The 20991-nt window shown below is 33.8% G+C and overlaps 2 protein-coding genes across 3 annotated transcripts in view; one reads left to right on the forward strand and one right to left on the reverse strand.

Moving 5' to 3' along the window:
* Window positions 1-9355, forward strand: part of LOC121375068 (zinc finger CCHC domain-containing protein 10-like) — a 41222-nt gene extending 31867 nt beyond the window's left edge. For both annotated transcript variants that reach the window (XM_041502292.1, XM_041502293.1), the window contains exons 2-4: window positions 1432-1593; window positions 4128-4172; window positions 5852-9355. In XM_041502292.1, coding sequence (XP_041358226.1) covers window positions 1432-1593; window positions 4128-4172; window positions 5852-6074 — 430 coding nt within the window. In that variant the 3' untranslated portion in view covers window positions 6075-9355. The remainder of the gene's footprint in view (window positions 1-1431; window positions 1594-4127; window positions 4173-5851) is intronic.
* A 944-nt stretch (window positions 9356-10299) lies between these two features.
* On the reverse strand, window positions 10300-15215 carry LOC121374767 (calmodulin-like). Its single transcript, XM_041501876.1, has 3 exons — window positions 15069-15215; window positions 13284-13381; window positions 10300-10663 (listed from the first exon to the last, which is right to left on the reverse strand). The coding sequence occupies exons 1-3, from the start codon at window positions 15213-15215 to the stop codon at window positions 10456-10458; spliced, it is 453 nt and encodes a 150-aa protein (XP_041357810.1). The 3' UTR covers window positions 10300-10455.
* Between the last annotated feature and the right edge of the window lie 5776 nt (window positions 15216-20991).

Below are 20991 nucleotides of genomic sequence, written 5' to 3' on the forward strand. Positions count from 1 at the left end.
CTAGAAAAGTCTATGCAGTTGTCCTTGATCAACAAGGACAATAAGTCCAGGCTTCAGACAACAAGCTCACACTGCAGTAATCTGTAGTTGGCCATCCATTCAGACTACATCAGTGTGCCCCTCTCCCGTCACACTCATTTACATGTACAGGTTTGACCAGACACAATCCATACCTGTGACAGATTGAGCCAAATTACTGACTTCATCCCATGTTGGAATTCTCACAGGGAGATTAAGTTAGAGATCAAGTTAGAGTTGGAGTTTCCAAGATGAAATGGTGTGCTAAAAAGGGTGGGGGGAGGTAGTGCATGTATTTTGGTTTAAAACAATTCTGAAGGACTTTCCTTTGGCACTGTCACGAACCCTAACCCTAACTCTATTTATGATAAATATTTATAATGTTCTTTACAGTGACAATGCCAAAGGAAAGTCCTACCAACAATTCTATATTATTTCATATGACAAAGTAAATGACAAGCTTTTCCTGACAGTCAGCTGCCATGATTTTAGTGTTCTGGATCCGTTTTTTGTTTGAAATTGTTTTACATGATCTCATTGAAAAGAGGGTTTGCATTTCCACATTCTTGACATGTTGCTTATTTGAAAAATATTTGGTAGAAAGATAGCTCAGAAAGGAAAGTAAGACATTTTATCTAATCAGCTACTTTTTCAATAATATACACTTGGTAACTGCTAGTCTAAATTGAGAAAAAACATGAACCTACTGCTAACACATAGACTACAGTACTCTTTAAGTTAAGGAGCAATTGGTCTGCTGTATGCAATTCCACTTAAAGGATTTATAGAGTATAATTGAGGCAAGCTGAAGATCACTACTGAAATAATTATTGTGCTAGGAGTACAGCCATATAAAGTTTCAAAATGTATTAAAAATATTATATGGCGAGTTGAGGGAGGGGGGCAGAGAGCAGGAGTGATCACTTGCCTTTTCAGCAAGACTTCCGAACGTTCCAGCATTCAGTTCATTCAGGCTTAGGTTTAGGGTTACGTTTAGTGATAGTATTAGCATGCATGCTGGAACATTCGGAAATCTTTCCGCCTTTTCTGTCAAAAACTAAAACTCATAAAGACTTTAAAATAAGGAGATCTGAGATCTCTTGCACTTAACTGAGAGCCTCTTTCCACTTGTTAAGACCATGTGTTGCCCAGTAATTTACCTCTTGCATGGACCGTCGCTTCCTTTCCTCTCTCATCAGCCGTATCAGTGTTACTTCGTGTTGATTCAGACAAATGATTCCTTTGTATTTTCCGTGTGGACAAGCAAGTCAAATTTATGCCGTCTATATGCTAATTTAATTTGAGATGCTGAATCAATGTTTTTTTCAGGCTAATGAACCACACACAAGCTGCTGCTGGTGTGGCTATGAAAGGGAGACTGGAATGGTAATGATGTGAATTTTGTTCTTGCAGCAAGCCCTCTGCCGAGAAAGTAAGGTGTCAGAAATGCCTGCTGATCGGCCACTGGACGTACGAATGTACAGGTAAACGCAAATATGTGTGTCGGCCATCTCGTACAAAAGAGATGATCAAACGGCAGAAACAAAATGAAGAAAAGCAGAAATGCAAACTGGTGTAAGTATGAATTCATGATATAAATTTAATCTTGATAATATATAAGTGCTTTTTTGTTTTATTTTTAATTTTACATTTAGATACATGTACTTAGAGAGAAAAAAAGGACTATTATTAATTTTTGAATATATTTAATTAAAAATTTTAGAAAATGGAAACTTAAGGAAATGAGCAATTTTATATTTTTATAGATATTTATTGGAAAAAAAGAGGATCATTAATTAAAAAATTTAATGTATTTTAGGAATCATTTTTAAAAGTAAAAATGAACTAAACATGTACTATAGATTTCTGCACAATCTTTGTACTTGAATTGAATTTAATAATGCTTTTATTAAATGTGAGGCCAAGTACATGTATTCTCTAACCTATAACGGTTTTATTATACACTATTGTAATAAAAATATAAATAGTTCTTTGTTGCTGATTATCCAATTATATTTTCTTTACCTTTTTGGGGTATTGTAAATGTATCTATTCTGAGATTTATTATCTTTTCACATTAAGCAATATTGATTTTCTTAAAGCAAGACATGACCTTGTACAGATGATAGCTGATCAAGTTGAATAATTTACATTTTTTTTTTGTTTTCGTATTTGTAGAAATGTTATCAGTGATCACAAGTGAAAATTATGATGATGGTCAACAAAAAAGGAACTATTTTTAGCCCATTAAATGGACAGTAAACTCAAACACGAGCCTTATGTGTTGGAAAGATGCATACCCGGACCACCAACACATACTGACAATTTAAGAAATGAAAAACGCATAATTTTAGAGTTAATAAAAAAAGAATGTGACTATTCCTGCTAACTGGGGGCAGCCATTTTCGTTCGTTTTCATGGCGTCCGGTACTATAGCTTGGGGGCGAAGTAACATCAGCTCCGACCAACTCATTTATGCAGTGTAAACAAAAATTTATGACAAGGTGCTTCTCTTTCATCAACCTGACTTGTATTACACAACATAAATGACTTGATAGTATAATAAACTATTTAACTAAATATATTTCAGTTTGCATCAATAGAATAAAATGGAGTTATAGTATTTTTTTCTCTTAAAAAATCCCAAGAAAAAATGCATATTATTAGGGCTCTTGGTAGGGTATGTTGGAGCAAAAACGACCACTCAAGATACCCATGTGATAATTTTATTTTCTTTGGGACTATATAATTGTCCAGTTTTGTGATTTTAGATGGGAATGTCTACTTAATCAAGGGTTCTACAGAATGATTTACAGTAATAAAGCATGGCTGCTGATAATGTCCAGTATCATTTTAGGGTTGGCAGGTTATCCCACAATACCCTATGATCTTAATAAAACAGGCACATATTTTTTTTAGTCTAGATAATGGTAATTACCTTGACTGGTGACCATAAATATATGCACCTGCCAATCAGGAACCACAGGTACACGCTATGAAAAGCAAAAAACAATTAACTAAGAAAACACTCCGATTATCCTTTCAATGTGGGTTAATGTATGGACAAAACATAGTTATTTCGACACTTTGATAATAGTGGTTTATTTTGTATTGAAAAATAATATATACTAATTGCTGGCTTACTGGGATGGATATTATTACAGAACACTGTAATGCAGGTATGTTTGTGTCTTCAGTTCAAAGACTTAATTCCTGATGTGACACAAGTATTACGTAACCACCAGGTCACCAGAGGGCGTAGTCACTGGGATGGTACAAAATGGGTGTGCCCGTTATATATAATAGCCATCACATTTAACCATTTTATTAATTAAATATAAGATTATACTTGTTGATATTAAGCAGTAATGTGCATTATATATCGTTGAATAAGCATTCCTTTAAAGTAACATAATTCCAGTTGGTAGATTATTTTAATTTATCACATTACTAAGTTAACTGCAATTTATTTTTGCATCGATTTCTAGAAGTGATTGTAATATGCTTAGATGGGGAATTTGCATACATCAGGGCTTCTAGAATTTTTATAAACACCACTAGCCATCAGTGATTTAAAGTAAATTACTAGCCAGTTAAAAATTCACTAGCCCTACTTTACTTTAAAATGTCACTAAATAATAGTAATAATCAGATATGTCACCTAAACAGGGAGATGGAGCTTAAAAACACTAACATTTGGGGGTTGGTGTGGGGAAAGGATATTCATATTTACAAAAAGACTTAACTGCAACATTTGACCAAAAAAATTCACTAGCCATCAGTCATGGCAATAGTATTTATTTACTAGCCCAACATTGAATATCACTAGCCATGGGGGTGGGGCTACCATAATCTAGAAGCCTTGCATACATCATATTTTTATGATTTAGTTTTGGTATTTTGGCTTCCTGACTTTTTAACCAGTCTTCAAAGGAAATAATTCTGTATGCCTTTAGAGTATTGAATTTGTCTTATTAACTCAATGTTGCATTAAACACTACAATGTAGTGCTAAAGTCTGGATTTGAACAACAAACCTTGAGGACTGTAGCCAAGTGCTCCAACCTCTCGGTCATGTAGTAAACTTACATTTGTAATTTTGTTTTTCAGAGCAAAAGTGGCTACTATTGATGAGAAAAAACGTAAGAAGAAAGTGTAAGTGTTACGTTATTATTTTTTAAAACTAAATATTTAGGTATTTAGAACTACAGCTTCAAAGGTTGAATGTCTTCAAAACTCTACATTTATTTCTATTCTAATGTCAGGGACCAATGTTCCATCTAGGTCTGACATAGTTGTCTCCCTTTTCTACTTTTTCTGGTACACTGATTATGAGGGTTTTTTTTTACTAGCCTCGGTGGTGTCATGGTTAAGCCATCAGACATAAGGCTGGTAGGTACAGAGCTCGCAGCACGATACCGGTTCCCAACCAGAGCGAGTTTTAACGACTTGGTGGGTAGGTGTAAGACCACTATACCCTTTTCTCCCTCACTAACCACTAACAATTAACAACTAACCTAGGTATAGGCCTGGATAGGGGTGGGACGTAGCCCAGTGGTAAATAGCTCACTTGATGCGTGATTGGTTTGGGATCGATTCCTGTCGATGGGCCCACTGGGCTATTTCTCGTTCCAGCCAGTGCACCACGACTGGTACATCAAAGGCCATGGTATGTGCTATCCTGTCTGGGATGGTGCATATAAAAGATCCTTTCTACTAATGGAAAAATGTAGTGGGTTTCCTAGATCTAAGACTATATGTCAAAATTACCATATATAGCCGATATTTAATAAATCAATGTGCTCTAGTGGTGGTGTTAAACATAACAAACTTTTTCTGTCCTGGATAGACAGCCCAGATAGCTGAGGTGTGTGCCCGGGACAGCGTGCTTGAACCTTAATTGGATATAAGCACAAAAATATGTTGAAATAAATAAATGAGTTTGTTTTTGTATACATTGACTGGATATCTATTTACTGCATTTATATGTACAAAATATGCATTTTTTTCAGTTAGGCAATATACTTTTTGTTTTAATTACATAATCAGACTGTTCTCAGATCAGTTTTTCTTTAGAAAAGGTGTATGACTGCTCATGTTTGATTCTACACATGCTTGAAGCGTTTTAAGTGAGCAGAGCCCAGTTATTCTATAATTAAGTTGTAAATAATTTATATTGGAAACCTGAAGCTCGGAAATCATATCCACAATAATTGTGTGAAAAATGCACATTACTTTACACATGGTGAATTCTGGAACTGTCTTTCAAAGTTCTTTTTTTATTTACTGGAATTTTTGATTTCTTATTTGAATTCATATTGGATTAGAATATTTGTTCATAGTTTTTCCACATGATCTCCTGATCTATAACTTTGGAGGCCAGACCCATTTTATTTAAATAGGTAGGGCACCATACAGGCACGTTCAGTGTGCACAAAACATGGAAAAAATATTTCAGATGTGAATCCATGTTCTATCAAAGACTGTGGTATGTGATGCCATGTCTTTGAAATGGTGCATATGAAAGATTCCTTGCTGATTTTTGATACAAGTAGCATGTGTGAGTGAAACAGGTTTCTCCTTGTTTTTTTGTTTTTTTTAGCAAGTCTTGAAATAACCATTCCGGTATGTTAGCCACCAATAGCTGTAATTTATAATATTATTTTTTTAAACTAAATATTTAGGTATTTAGAACTACAAATTCAAAGGTTGAATGTCTTCAAAACTCTGTATTTATTTCTATTCTAATGTCAGGGACCGATGTTCCATCTAGGTCTGACATTGTTGTTTATAATGTGTGAAGGTGACGTTAGACAAACATTCCTTTCTTTCAGGTATGTGAGTGAAGAGTCGAGTTCGTCCGACTCTGAGAGTGACTCTAGTTCCTCCACCGACAGCTGCTCCTCCTCCTCCTCCACATCCACATCCAAGTCATCATCATCCTCATCATCATCATCCAGTTCATCTACGTCCTCATCGTCATCAGATGAAGAGTCATCATCGTCAGAGTCGGATTGCAGGCAGAAGAAGAAGAAGAGTGCGAAACGAAAGTGCTAAAAGTGTGAAAATGAATATAAATCTGGTGTCCGATATCTAATATCTAGTGACCAGGCCAGACTGTGTTCATATCAAGAATGGAGTGATGCAATGAAACCAAAAGAAATTGTGTAAATAGTCTTTCTATTGATGTGTAAATAGTGACAAAAATGGTGACAGAAATCTTGCATGCTTTTGATGAAAGGTAATGTCATTAATGGCGGTCTAAAACAAAAAAGTTTGCATAATTACATGAAGTATTGTTTTTGCCTGATAGTTTTCTTTATTGGAACCATTGGCAAAATTTGTTGTGGTACAGGTGTGATGGATTGGAATTTGTGGATCCGAAGGAATAGAAGACGAGTTTTCAAACTTAAGGAATCATGTGGACAACGGAAGTAGCTATAAAACCTGCTTTCGATTAGAAGTGAGTGCACCAATATGAAACAGCTAAGTTTCACGTTTGCTGGAAACATTACCTTGGAGTTGAATAAACATGTTTTTTTGTGTGTACAGTAGCAAATTAAAGCTATTATTTTGATAACATTTGTGCCAGAGCTACTTAGTTATGTTTTTAAAATTGTCACCAGACCTCTGATAATTGTGATAATGATTGTTTTGCATATTTTTAATTTTCAGAGGTCTTGTCACTGCTGTTGTTGTCCAGAAATATACCAACAAATCATTCCTAATTAATTTTCAGTCTTTCTGTATATTCTTATATCTGTCAAAATGCATATAAAATTGGTGGGACTGGGCAGTGAAGAAGTGAGGGGTTTTTTAACACTCGATATCACAGTTGTTATGTCTGATATATAATTGTAGCGTATTTTAGTGGTTAGTTATACCTATGCAGAATCTAGTATGTATAGAATACGACAGTTATTATATAAACTACTAAAGCATTAAGATACCAGCTAGCTTTTGAGTCATTTTAAAAAGTACTTAATGAGAAATAGTGAGTTGTACAACGAAGACTTAAAAATGACTTATTGTTTTCAAATATGGTTAGATATTCTATTGCTTAACTGCAAAGTTTATGCAGGTTATTTAAGCTGCTTCCAACATTTTTTATTTATTCCAATATACTAGGTTTCTCTGGTAACCATACTTTATGGTATTCCTCCATAAAAGGAGAGTGCATCGAAAATGTCTGTGATTACCTTGTTACTTTAGATAATTGATTGTTATGACAACTTGTTTACTTTGTAACCTAAGCACTTCGAAGATTGTTTTTAACTTCTGTAGTCTTGTAGACATCACACAAGCATGCTGATTGCTTGTTAACTTCATAACATACTGATTTTGTGACATTAGCCCACTTCAGTTTTGACAGCAAACCACGTCATTTATAACTAGACCCTTTTTTTTTTAAATTGTATTTTATTTGTGACAGACCACTTCATTTCATGTTAGACCACTTCAGTTGTCATTAGACCCCTTTGACTAATGTGTATTAGACCACTTCATTTGTGACATTATAGACTTTGACTTTAAATCATATAATGCCTGTTAACATTAGACAACTTACCGTAGTTGTAACATTAAACCTTTTAATTTATTGCTATTTTTTCTCTCAATTCTTAATAATTGATTAAGCAACCTGTGATACATTAAAATTATTACTACTGAAAGTTGTTAAAAGGACAGCCTCTGAAAATTACACCAGAAGTAAACTAGTTTAGAGTAAACACAGCTGGTGTCATATTTACATGATGGACAAACTACCGATTACTATGGAAATAATGCGTAAGCACACATGTATGTATGAAACAAGTTAAAGGTGTTTTGTTATACATGAACAGTATTACAACCATTTTTCACCTCTGTGTTTTGTGGAATTGCACAGACGTGTAAAAGGTTCATACTGTGGTTATTAAATAGCAGTGAGTTTGTTTTTGTATGCACACAAGACTGGCAGTAGCTGCACTGTAAAATGTAGTCAGTTCTTTGTGTATGGGACACCAGTCTTATAATTATTTTGCTACACCCTGCTTCTTTTCATACATGTTACTTCATAGATCACTGACGTTTTCCGTTGTTTAAAAAAAGCTTCAATTTCTGTCACCCACATTTTCAACCATTACTAAAAGAATTTTGTCTGCAGTATTACATACTCTGTTTTGTTTATGTTTTGTTTGATTGTTTTGTTACATTAACAGGGTAGAATTTTTTAATCTGGCTTAAAACCAGAATTCTGATTACGAGGCTTCTTATTCTATATATATAGCAACTAGTCATTCATTTAAAGGTGCATTCTTAAAGTTGCAAGTACCGGGTACTATTTTTTGTTGTATTTATTTGTGAATCAATACCACATATAATCAGTACATCATTACATGTAAGTGAAACCGTTCAAAATTGAAATATGCTGTCACTTGGTACAAACTGTGGTTTCCCTTCATTAATAGAAAATTGAAATATGCTGTCACTTGGTACAAACTGTGGTTTCCCTTCATTAATAGAAAATTGAAATATGCTGTCACTTGGCACAAACTGTGGTTTCCCTTGATTAATAGAAAATTGAAATATGCTGTGACTTGGTACAAACTGTGGTTTCCCTTGATTAATAGAAAATCATTGTGTATCTGCTGAAATAGCAGCCAGTTTTTATTTGTCAAGATGGAGACATGATTCAAATTCAGAATGTGACATAACATGTTAAATTGTCAAAGACATCCTTGATTTTCCATTTATAACTAATATAAATTATTTATACAGTCAAATCCACTTTATTGCATATCGGTTTATAGCATAAATAAGTTATTTGCATATAATTCGGCTGCACAGAACCATTTAGCATTAAATCAATACAAATTATGCCACACATTTGAATAGCTTTGTAAAGAAAAACATCGGTTAAATGCATACGAAAACCAAAACAATCTAGAAAATTCCATTATAAAATGTTCCACAAACCTTTATTATTTATACATGTATATAATTATAGTAATTGAAATTATTTGGTGGTAATATTTTTATAACCATGTAATTCAAAGTATAGTCTTTAAAAAAACAAAAACAAAAAAAACAACATTTGTCATTGTGCAACTGTGAGACTGCTCCTTTTATATGAATTACATTTGCTTAATTGCTCAAGTTTGAAAACTTTGTTGTACTTGCTAACCAATTTGTAATTCAAGTAATTTGGAACCAAACAAATCATTGTTAAAATGTGTACCCTGCATTAATATTAACACTTTGTGTGTTGCAGCTACTGTATAACACATTTTGGATATGCAAGTTGTATTTTTGTTCACATTGATTTAAATCTCATGATTTAAATAAATTATTTCACTGCGCCAAAGTTTTTGTGTTTTCCGTAATTGTGAGTACATGACTGTGAAAATGTAACAGTGTGTATAAAAGATCCCTTCTGTCAACTGAAAGTTTCAACACAAACTAGGTCCACTTAACGAGCTACTCTCGGCATACTAATTTTCCAAAATTGCACCCAATTTCCTTCACCCAAACTGCACACCCTCTCTTTGGCTTAATACTACGGGACATTCCAAATTCCATAGCACCATACCACCCTCTGCCTGTTATCGGCCCCGGTCGGACTGCTGGTGCTCTCATGCACCTGCCAGTGCAGGCGGTACCCCCTCCAACCCACACCACCCCTTTCCTGTCCTGGATGGAGGAGCCGGCACCTGTGCCCAGGACAGGCATGCGCTACAATAGCTTGCTCTGAATGTGCATGATAGACACTCTGACTTTACCTAACTGAAAGGAGTGATATTTGTGCATGTTGCTGTGTTGTCCAAGACAATACAGCAACATACACATAGATTACTCCTTTCAGAGAATGGGTCCCCCGTGCTAGATCCCACCTCTGGTGTATTGTCCTGGTCCCCATTCTACGAAGTAATCTCAGTGCTAAGATTACCGTAACTACCGTATGCTTTTCTGTCTGTTGAAAAGTGCATATAAAAGATCCCTTGCATTAGGAAAAATGTAGCGGGTTTCCTCTGACGAGTCATGACTGTGTGTCAGTATTGCCAAAATGTTTGACATCCAGTAGCCAGTCGGGCATTTTCGTTTAATTCAGGCAACAATCAGCCTGCCCCCCACTGCAAAAATTGGAGACGGTATGCCTATATCAATATAGTCTCCTAAAAAATGATTGAACATGAGGAAATTATAAACCTAAATTTTGTCTGCAGTACAAAAGTACACAAAATACCCATTCCTGGTGATAATATATTTTCAAATAAACTTTACATAACTAAATTTGAAAAAATTATAATTTCAAAACAAAAAAATAATTTTTCAACAGAAATATCATACACTGTTATTTCATTTTATGATGGGTAAAAAGTTCAGTATCGATTCTTGAGAAGCCTTCAACTCTTAACCCAAAAGCATGCATCGTCTACAGGATTTTCAGTCACTGTGGGATTTACTTGTATGAAAATAAATTTTTAAATATTTTTAGAAATTCAGCCATTTCAATTTTTTCACTTTGAGAAGTACTCGAAGTCAGTTGCATGACCTGCAGTGACAGATTCATCCCAGTTAACTTGAAGGCCTTTTTCATTTCGTTTGGGGTTATGTAACCATCACCATCTTCATCAACCTCTTTAAAAGCGGACGTCAGATTTGCCTGTCTGAAAACAATGATATTTAAAGTTAGTGTTATAAATTTAACAATAAAACCATCTATTGCATGAGATGGTCTTAACTCTGAGATACAACCCTAACCATGAATTACGGTTTGGTAATTCAGGTAGTGCTTAGTCAGATGGCTATTGGTGTAATGGCCTTACAGGGTGTACACTACCAAATCAAATCCCATAGACGACAATAGTAACATATACGGCTAAAACTCCTACCTGCAACGTATCAACCGACATAAACGCCACGGATATAAATACTACCACCCCTTACACTTAAAGTGAATCAGAAAAAAATGGGGGTCAAGCTGCTCGTTTCTGAGATAACGGGTAGCGTCTATGACTACCCTAGTTTCGCACAAAATTCGAGTACTTTTTTTTACAGGTACCCCATACATGTTTCAAGCACAAGGCTACTTGACACATTGGTACTAGATGAAATAAAATTGCACATTTATTTTACCCAGATGAAACTATTATTTTTTACAACCAACACACTCACATTTATAACCAATCACAGGACTTGTGGTGTTCACTTCTCTATCAAAAGTTGGGTGCACCTCGAACTTTGACCCAGCCGGAAGTTCACAATGACCTTGACCTTGACAATAATCTCTGTACATGGCTCTGAATGGAGTTTGAATCAAAGTTAGCACTGAAGAAAAGTTGGTTTTAGCCTATAATTCATACTGTAAAGATTTCAATAATTTCTTTTACATGGTATTTGACTTGCCATATACAACTGCTCTTAAATATGGTATTATATATAGGCAACCTGAACAAAGATTTTAATAGCAATTTATTTTTATATTAAAAATAGCATGTGCCAATAGTGGGTTAATGTCTTTAGTTTCCATTAACATTGTTAATTTCTTATGTATGAAATTCTGAAAACTCAAATTTGTAAAGAAGTTGATTTTTATTGTCATTTTGACATATTTATAGGGTGCTAAGTTATATTTTAGACAAATTTGTAGTTTTATGCAAAATTTAAAGTAAATTTGAAGAAAAACTTTATCAAAAACATAATTAAATTTGTTGTCACTATTGTGCCTTCTGTTCTTATTTGTACATAACAATAAGGTTGTTAAACATATACTTAGATCTCCAGATCATTTTTTTTTCTTAATAATCACTTAGTTAGCTCTCATGAAAAGCATTTTGAGTTTATACTAGATTCAGAACCAATTTTTTTCAGATTTGATTATCTGCCTTGTATTAAGTTGATAATTTATTTTATTGTTAAAGCTGTATTACCTAATGTTACTAGCTATATAAAATGCTGGATTACAGATTGTAGGAATACATCTAATATACATATTGTATTCATCCGGATTAGAAAATAATGCAAGAAAATAGATGTTCGGGTAATTTTGTCATTTAAAAATAGTTTTTTTCAGTAATTAATCAAATATAAATGTGTTAAAGCTGCATGATTATTCCAGATATCACAAAAATTAAAACCTCCAACTGCAGTAGGCTATAAATAAAATATAGTCAGGAATATTGGTGGCTGCCAATAGTTTTGATGGTTCATTATGAAAATCAGCATGGCTGATGGATTTGAAATTCCCACACCTGGTAACTTGAAGACACCCACACCCAGCATACAGGATTTCCTCCCAACACTAATGTTCAGGACATTAAGTCATTACTTCATACAGGTACAGTCATGTTTGTGTTTCCTTCCTCAGACAGTGTATTTTTTTAATACTGATATTTCTTTGATGTGCCTGTTAAGGTCTTCATAATCTAGGGGTCAATCAAGTGCATGTGTTTTTAATGGAATTCTTTAAAGGGGTAGAGGTACTCTGACTATCTTTGTTGTCTCTACATATATACCTGAGTACACACACCCAACTGAAAGTAAATATCTTCAGGAGTTTTATTTTAAAACATTTTGTTGTTTAATATGACATATTGCATTTGTACAAAACTATATGCAATATATATGCTTTTTGAGGTGTACATTATATTAGGTTGCACTGTAGAAACAACAGATTCAGTGAGGTTGTCAGTTTATGTCAGAATACACCAGATCCTGGTTGTCATAAAGACACATAGCTGGACACTTTTTGAAAAATGTATGTTATCAGTATAGGTAGTACTAAACCAAATAACTTCCGGCTGGGTCAAAGTTCGAGGTGCACCGAACTTTTGATAGAGAAGTGAACACCACAAGTCCTGTGATTGGTTATAAATGTGAGTGTGTTGGTTGTAAAAAATAATAGTTTCATCTGGGTAAAAAAAATGTGCAATTTTATTTCATCTAGTACCAATGTGTCAAGTAGCCTTGTGCTTGAAACATGTATGGGGTACCTGTAAAAAAAAGTACTCGAATTTTGTGCGAAACTAGGGTAGTCATAGACGCTACACGTTATTTCAGAAACGAGCAGCTTGACCCCCGTTTTTTTCTGATTCACTTTAAGTGTAAGGGGTGGTAGTGTTTATATCCGTGGCGTTTATGTCGGTTGATACGTTGCAGGTAGGAGTTTTAGCCACATATGTTACTATTGTCGTCTATGGGATTTGATTTGGTAGTATACACCCTGCAAACCTAGTACCTATAGGTAGTTACAATTTTAAAAATTAAAAGTATTCATCTCAAACGTACCGACGCTCCGTTTCAGTGGTGACATGTGGCATTTGGGCTAAGAACTCATCCAGTGTAATACGTCCATTACCATCAGTGTCCATCTGTTTGAACAAATTCTGAAACAAAAACAAAAAAATTCTTTTTGAACAATATCAATGTCATGTATAGAAATTAATTTTGAATATAGTTTTAGAGAGAGAGAGAGAGAGAGAGAGAGAGAGAGAGAGAGAGAGAGAGAGAGAGAGAGAGAGAGAGAGAGAGAGAGAGAGACAGACAGACAGACAGACAGACAGACAGAGACTTGAAACAATATGATACTTAAGTCTAAAACTTTTTTTAAATCATAATAAGAACTTGTGAAATATATTTTTTTATGATTAATTACCTACAACTTTGGTCCATATCCAACAACCCAAAATATTCAGATCTTATCTAGATAAAGTTTTTTTGTTTATTGGCTATAAGATGTTAAACATTTGGTCATTTCAAAGTAAACCTGCTACATTTTTTCATTAGCAAACGATCTTTTATATGCACTTTTCCACAGATGGGACATTAGATGAGATTTGGCGGAAACCCCAGTCAGAGAATGGGTTCACTGAAGTAGTTTAATCCTACGACCTAAGCACCTCAGCCGAATGCTCTACCAACTGGGCTATATCGTGACCTTCCTATGTTGAATAGAGTAAACACTTATATGTTCGAGTAAAAGCTTATTATGTTCGTGATCATTTGAAATCTGAACATCTGAAATCTGAACGACAAACCAGTATTCTGATATCAAAATCGCACAAACTGCACAAGACAAAGTTGAAATGACATTAGGCAAAATCGTGATGGTTTCTATGACCTACTGTCATGTGCTCGCCACTCCCCCTAGGAGATACGTAACATGTTTCATCCATTTTGTACCGCCCGTAGGATTGCCACTCCCAAGACTGGCTTAAAGACCCCAAACGTGCACAGGATAGAGATCAATGGAATATATAAAGCTGTGGTGGTATGCACTCGTGATTCACAGTGATGATATCAGATGTTCGCGAAATATGAAAAGGCATGTACAAGGTTAACATAGGATATTGCACAGACATCATTTTAGTCAGTGATGGGTTATATCGTGAAATGACCTTTGAGTGTTTCCCATAAATTTTGTTGAAAGCTTTCAGGAGTCCCTGGATGTTACGGCCCTGATCAAACAACTTCTCTACCGGAACGACATGTCGCTTTTTAAAATGGGCATATGATTTCAGAAATTGCGAGATATAAACACCACGAAATGAAGCTGAATGAATATTGCGTGACATGAATGGAAAAAAAAAAAAACTTGAAAAGTTGAAGTCATCCTTTTTACAATACAGTTTTGTATGAAGGCCAACGTCGTTCTGAATCTCTGTATAGATCAAGGTACAAAACCGCTTTCGGTTTCCTTTATTTCTAACTTTGATAGGTAAATCAATGGAAGGTAATCGGTGATCTTATTATTATTGAATCATATAAGATCATCAATATATCGAAAGGTTAAATTACACTTTCTCGCCAAACACATTTGTTTTGATTTAGCTAGATAAGTTTTAAAAATCTTATTCATATGCATAAAGAAACAAATCGGCGAGTAATGGAGCACAGTTGGTGCCCATGGGAATAAATTTCGCATTTGTCCATAAAATATTTAATTCTAAATATATTTGAATTAAAATTCACCCTCGAACTTTATCTCAGAATCGTTTAACTTTGTTTTGTCTAACGTACAGAAAGAAAGTTATTGATATTGACACTATTACTGTCGGGTAGTGGATTACTCGCCTCTAATTTTGAGAAGGGTATGTCAAAACCTTCAGACAGAAGCATTTTGCCCAACTCTGACATATCCAGCCAGCCATTTCCGTCCTTGTCCACATTCAGAAACTGTTCTGTGTACTTGCGGCGCTCTTCTTTAGTGAGGTGAGTCATTGTAGTCCAGAAAAATACAACTGAAATTGCAACAAGTTTTGGTTTGTTTTATATTGTTAAAATAACCCCATTGAACATTATATCCAAAATCCGCCCAAATATGGCACCGGGATTGTTCATTAGCTTATACACGTAGGCCTAATCTAAACAACTGCGGAAATATGTAAAAATCAAACAGAAATCTTTATTTAAAGTCAACCAAGCACATTGATTAATCGGCAGTTACGTAGCAAACCCTCCAGTCGTGTAACAAGGCTAAAATAACAAACTGCAAGCGGGTGGTGTGTGTGTGTGTGGAGGGGGGAGGAGTGTGTGTGTGGAGGAGGGTGTTTTTGTGTGTAAAAAAGCAAGGTATATTGCTATTTATAGGGCCTTGTCCAGTAAAAAGAGCTGTTTTTCGTATTTCATAATATACATCCCTTAGGTAAAGCCTTGGGTACTGGCACACCCGATCAATAGGGGATATGTAATAATAATTTATTACACTATCATTTCGTCATCATTATCCACTTTTTAACTATCTATATTTAGCAAACTGGAAACAATGAGCTCAAATTGCAACACGTTCTTGGTAAATCCTAAATATTATACGTTGCAGTCAATTTGTAAAATTACTTAAATTTTCAGACAGTTCGTAAATTGATTGATTCACTACTTTAAAGAGACAGACCCTAGTTTTAACCTGTGAAAATTAACACTAAGTTTAATAATCTACAAACCTGTAACACATTTGGATAAAGTTACAATTGAGTGAAATGATGAGTCTGTGACTTTGAAATGGTCAAATACTCTCTAAAATTAGATTAAAACTCGACTCCATAACTCTTATTTCTCAAACGCACGTGCGTTTTTAAAAATATGAGAAATGCATTTTGTGATATTAAAAACACCAGGATGACCAAAACACTTCGAAGGTACGGACATTGATAATCTAAACCGTAAAATCTAAGTAAAGTATGATTTCAGTTATCAAAAACGGTTATAATAGTACAATAATATGCCTTAGTGTTTAAAAACTAGGGTACATTGTATGTCTCTTTAAAGCAATTTACACAATGTATAAATCAAAGAAGTATTGTTGTCCGATAGAAACTTGCCAACATAAATCCTATCCACAAAAAGGGAAGTATTCAAGACGTATCAAATTATAGATCCTTCTCGATATCTTCCAAGATGTTCTTTTAAAATGCATTTTCAATTAAATTTTTATTATTATTATTTTAATTTTTTTAATTAACGAGTTATCAGTGTTGTAACATAATTTCAACCTGACATTAATCATGGAGATTCAACCATTAATCATTTTGATTTATCCTGAAGGGAACCAATTTAGTGCAGAATTTGGTGGTACATATAAAAGCAAAGCATTTGTTCGAGACTGGCATGATCAGAATTGACTGATCTACAAACTGGAAACTGTTAGAATAAGGAGCAAACTATTAATATGGTTTAAAAATTATTTAGCTGTTCACCAGCCCTCTCAAACCAAAACTGTTCCTGCTGGTATCTCCCAAGCTTCCGTTATTGGTTCTATCTTGATTTTAATATACACATGTAATATGAATGGCATTGTTAGTGGTTTTACTTCAAATATGCTACAGTTGGCTTCGTATTAGGGCAATTCCACGCTAAAGTTGACATGGAGTGAAAAAATCAAATCATGTTATTCCTTATATATTAAGATTGTTTTTAATGTAAAAATGTCTGGAGAATCCAAATCTGATAAATAAAATATTGTAAAATAAATGGATGTGTTTGACTTTAGCTATTTTATGAGGATACTGTCACACTAAAAATATGACACTTCCGTAATACACACTATGAATTTATGTACAGCAGCCATGTAATTGAAGGTAATATTCTTTTTATTAGTGTTTTTGTTTTACCACTAACAAAGTACTACACTTCATAATCCACTTTAATGAAAAAAAAATTTTTTTTAGATTTAGGGGAAATTAGAAAACATAGAATCAGTTTGTAATTCCGTTACCGAAAACAAACAAAAAGTTAGACTGTATTATTCATTTATATGTAATCAAGGAATCAACTCATATTCTCTGAGTATATGTTAATGAACATAATCAGACACATTTACTTTCAAATTCATACATTATTAGTAAAATTATATAGCTGTAAACATATGTAATTCCGTTACCATAGGTTTGTAATTCCGTTACCGTCTTTGGTATATATTGTCAAGAAACACTTTAATATAAAGCTACATAGTACTAAAATGCTACACTCTTATCCATATACACCAATACATCAAGTGATGTAACAATAGGAAGATATACAAAATCTTTTTAAAAATCCATATGGTAATAGTACTAGTAGTGGCTCCAAATGCATTTGCGGAACACCCATAGCAAATATAAATGTCATCCATTAACAATATAGAAATTAAGGAAATCTTATCAACTTTAACCAAACAGTACTACTTAAAAGCTTCATTATGCTGACTAAACATCTGCAATATCCATGACAAAATTCAAGTTATAATCGAAACCTACTAGAATTATATCGGGGCTCAAAATATGAAGTAAAATATGGCCTGCCATTATTATTTTTTAAATAGCAGGCAAAAAGAAATATGGCCTGCTGTGAAACAAAAATGGCCTGCTGGAAATAAGACAGAACAACGTGAATGTAGGGATTGGGACAATGTGTGGAAAATTGGGATCTCTGATATGTAGTTTAGAGCATTATAAAATTAAAATGTAACAGAATCATGAGCTCGGCCTCAGCTAAATAGAAGATGAGATGATCATACATACATCTGTTTTTTGAAAAATGATGCTATTTTGAGTTAATTTTAGCAGGTGAATGTTTATTTCACGTGCAAGATTTAAAAATAGACTTCTTTTCACTTTTTACAGGCCACTATTTCCTGCCCTGTACATATATCTTTAAACATATATAGGGTCCAGAAAGTGGAAATGTAACATAACATATCTACTTGAAGCAAACTTTAATGTTACTTTATCCAAAGGCATTTATTGACTGTACATGTATTTAATAATTTATATTTAAATGACAGGATATCCAGAAAATGGAAAGTATCATTCTAATTACCAACATTATGCTTTTAAATGTATATAATGGACAAAAAGAAAACAACCGTTTTATAGTGTTAATGCTGTCTTTACAAGGAAATCTAATCTGAGTAAAATTATTAAAATGGAAAGATGGCATGTTTGGTTGGCCAAAAAAGAAAATACTGGTGTTTTGAATGTTGTCATGTATGTTACCATAACCTCAGATAGATGAGGAATTTTATTATTAGGCATAATATCTTTCACACCATAATACTATCTAGATGTTTGACGGTCAGTCTATATAATTTTAATTGGCCTGTGTTCCTCTGACTGGTGTAATTCTCTTTGTTATTAACAATGTCACTGTTCAAGAATTTTTTTCAATTGCTGTCAAACATTTTAAACATTTACTATGTAAAATGTACACAGTTTAGTGCTAGTTTAAATCTCCACTCATAATATACATGCACGTGTACATGTTACCGATATTGAAACTAGTTATCATTTGAAATATTAATATGAATGCTTAAAACAAGTATACTGAATTATTATTTAACTTATAAAATTATGCAACATATTTGCAAATCAAATTTAAAGTAAATAAATATTGTTTTTCAAAAGTAAATTCAGAGTGGTAATTCCGTTACCGAACTGTGTAATTCCGTTACCGGCATTCAATGTTGTACAATAAAATTATGAAGAGATAATTTGTAATATAATTTCTATTTTGTTAATCACAAGTCATTAGGTCATCATTCCATCATGAAGATAAATAATTATTTCATCATACTTCACTGAGTTTGTTGATGTTTTGCGGTGCCCGTAAAAATGGTGACCGTTTTTACGTAATTCCGTTACCAAACTTTAATTAAGTACTCATGCACTACACCTTGCAGTAGGGAGTCTCACTTCTGCCCATGACAAGCACTAGTGCAGTACTAGTGTATTACATAGTTACATCATTATGATAATTTTTCTTATGTGGACTAGCTGAGTTTAATGCCTGAAATATCTCTCCAACTTGTAATTCCGTTACCGTGGAATTGTCCATTAACAGATGAACTAAAACGTGGTTTGTTAATTTAGTCCCCCCAAAAAGCAACAACCCAAAACCACAACGTTTATCCATAAAATAATACTCATTTATTTTCAGACAATGTGCAAATATCAAAGGTTGATGTTTACACAAATAGTGGCTTTACATTTTAAAAAATGGGGATAACGGAACTTTCATATTAAAGCCAGCAAAATTATAAATTGTCTCCTTTAAATATAGAGTATCTACAAAGTCATTAGAAAAAAAATACACAGATCATTTATATTTCCAATTTTTGATTTCCCTGATCTGACAATAGAAGTCTTCAACAGGTACATTATGTTGAAAATACATTGTCATCTAAAATTTAAATATATCTTGAAGCTCTTGTTTGGAATCCGTTAGAACCTGTTTTTGACTAACATAGTTTTAATAACTCGTGCGCACGCTTTAATAACTCGTGCGCACGCTTTAAAAAAAAAAAATTCTATGTCCCTTCAACGCCGTGGTAACATAGTTAAACTATTACAGGGACATTCCTGACTTTGTTGCAATGTTTTAAGATGTTATCGACTAATAAAATATTTCTACGAGTAAACTTACACATTAAATATATTTTCTTGTTTAGAATATTAGTGGCTGTATATTAAACGTTCTAATATTTGTACTAGGTTAATTTTCATTTTATTTCCTAAAAAATACATTGAATATACAAACACTGATATTCCAAACAAGAAAATATATTTAATATGCAAGTTTAATCGTAGAACTATTTTATTAGTCGGAAACATCTTACAATGCAGCAAACTCAGGAATGTCCCTTTAAAGGGACACCCCCTAGTTACGGCTAGTTGTTAACCAGTACGGCGTTGTTTTTCGCTATTAAACCCATTTTTTCACAAATAAAATTGCACTTTACTTACCGTTTATTATTTAGAATATACATTTCCATTCACCTGAAGTGTTTTTTGGTAATCCTGGTGTTTGTAATACCACAAAATGCATTTTTCGTATTTCTGAAAAACTCACGCGCATCTGAGAAAAAACCGCTGAGCAGACAAGGTCTAATCTATTTTTAGAGGGGATATTTCCATTTCAATGTCACAGACGTTGGTATATCACGTGACCGTTATCATTTTGGTTCAGTTTGTTTTCTCGTGCACGGTTCGCGCAATCAACATCCGATTTGTTGTTGTTCATTTGTGAGATTTTTCTTCACAGTTCGTGAACATTTTCAGTAACAATAAAGTTTAGACAAGTAAGTATCTCAATACAAAACGTTACAAACCCTTAAAACCAATAATTTTGCTAAGTCCTACGATATCTGGAGAGGGGATACAACCAGGACAGAACAGTTGGAACATGTCCAGGAGAGGTGAAAAGAACGCACCCCAAGTCTGTGAAATTTGTCGTGACGTAGGCATCGTTGTGCTTCGAGCGACATCTACCGGTGACATCAGAATACAAACTTTCAAAATTATTTCAAGCAATTGGGACATGGGGATTCCCATGGTATTTATCGATATAAAACCTGCTTTTTCACTCCATTTGATAAAAACGTGATCTAAGTGTGTTACAGGTTTGTAGATTAACCAAATTATAATTTATTTTCGCTGGATGGAACTAGGGTGTGCGGCTTTAATTGATTTCATCTTATGGCTTAGAATATCAATGTCTGGACATTCAATATGATTCTTGTCTAGAT

This window comes from Gigantopelta aegis, chromosome 6 (assembly GCF_016097555.1).
Source record: "Gigantopelta aegis isolate Gae_Host chromosome 6, Gae_host_genome, whole genome shotgun sequence".
In the NCBI taxonomy this organism is placed as follows: Eukaryota; Metazoa; Mollusca; class Gastropoda; order Neomphalida; family Peltospiridae; genus Gigantopelta; species Gigantopelta aegis.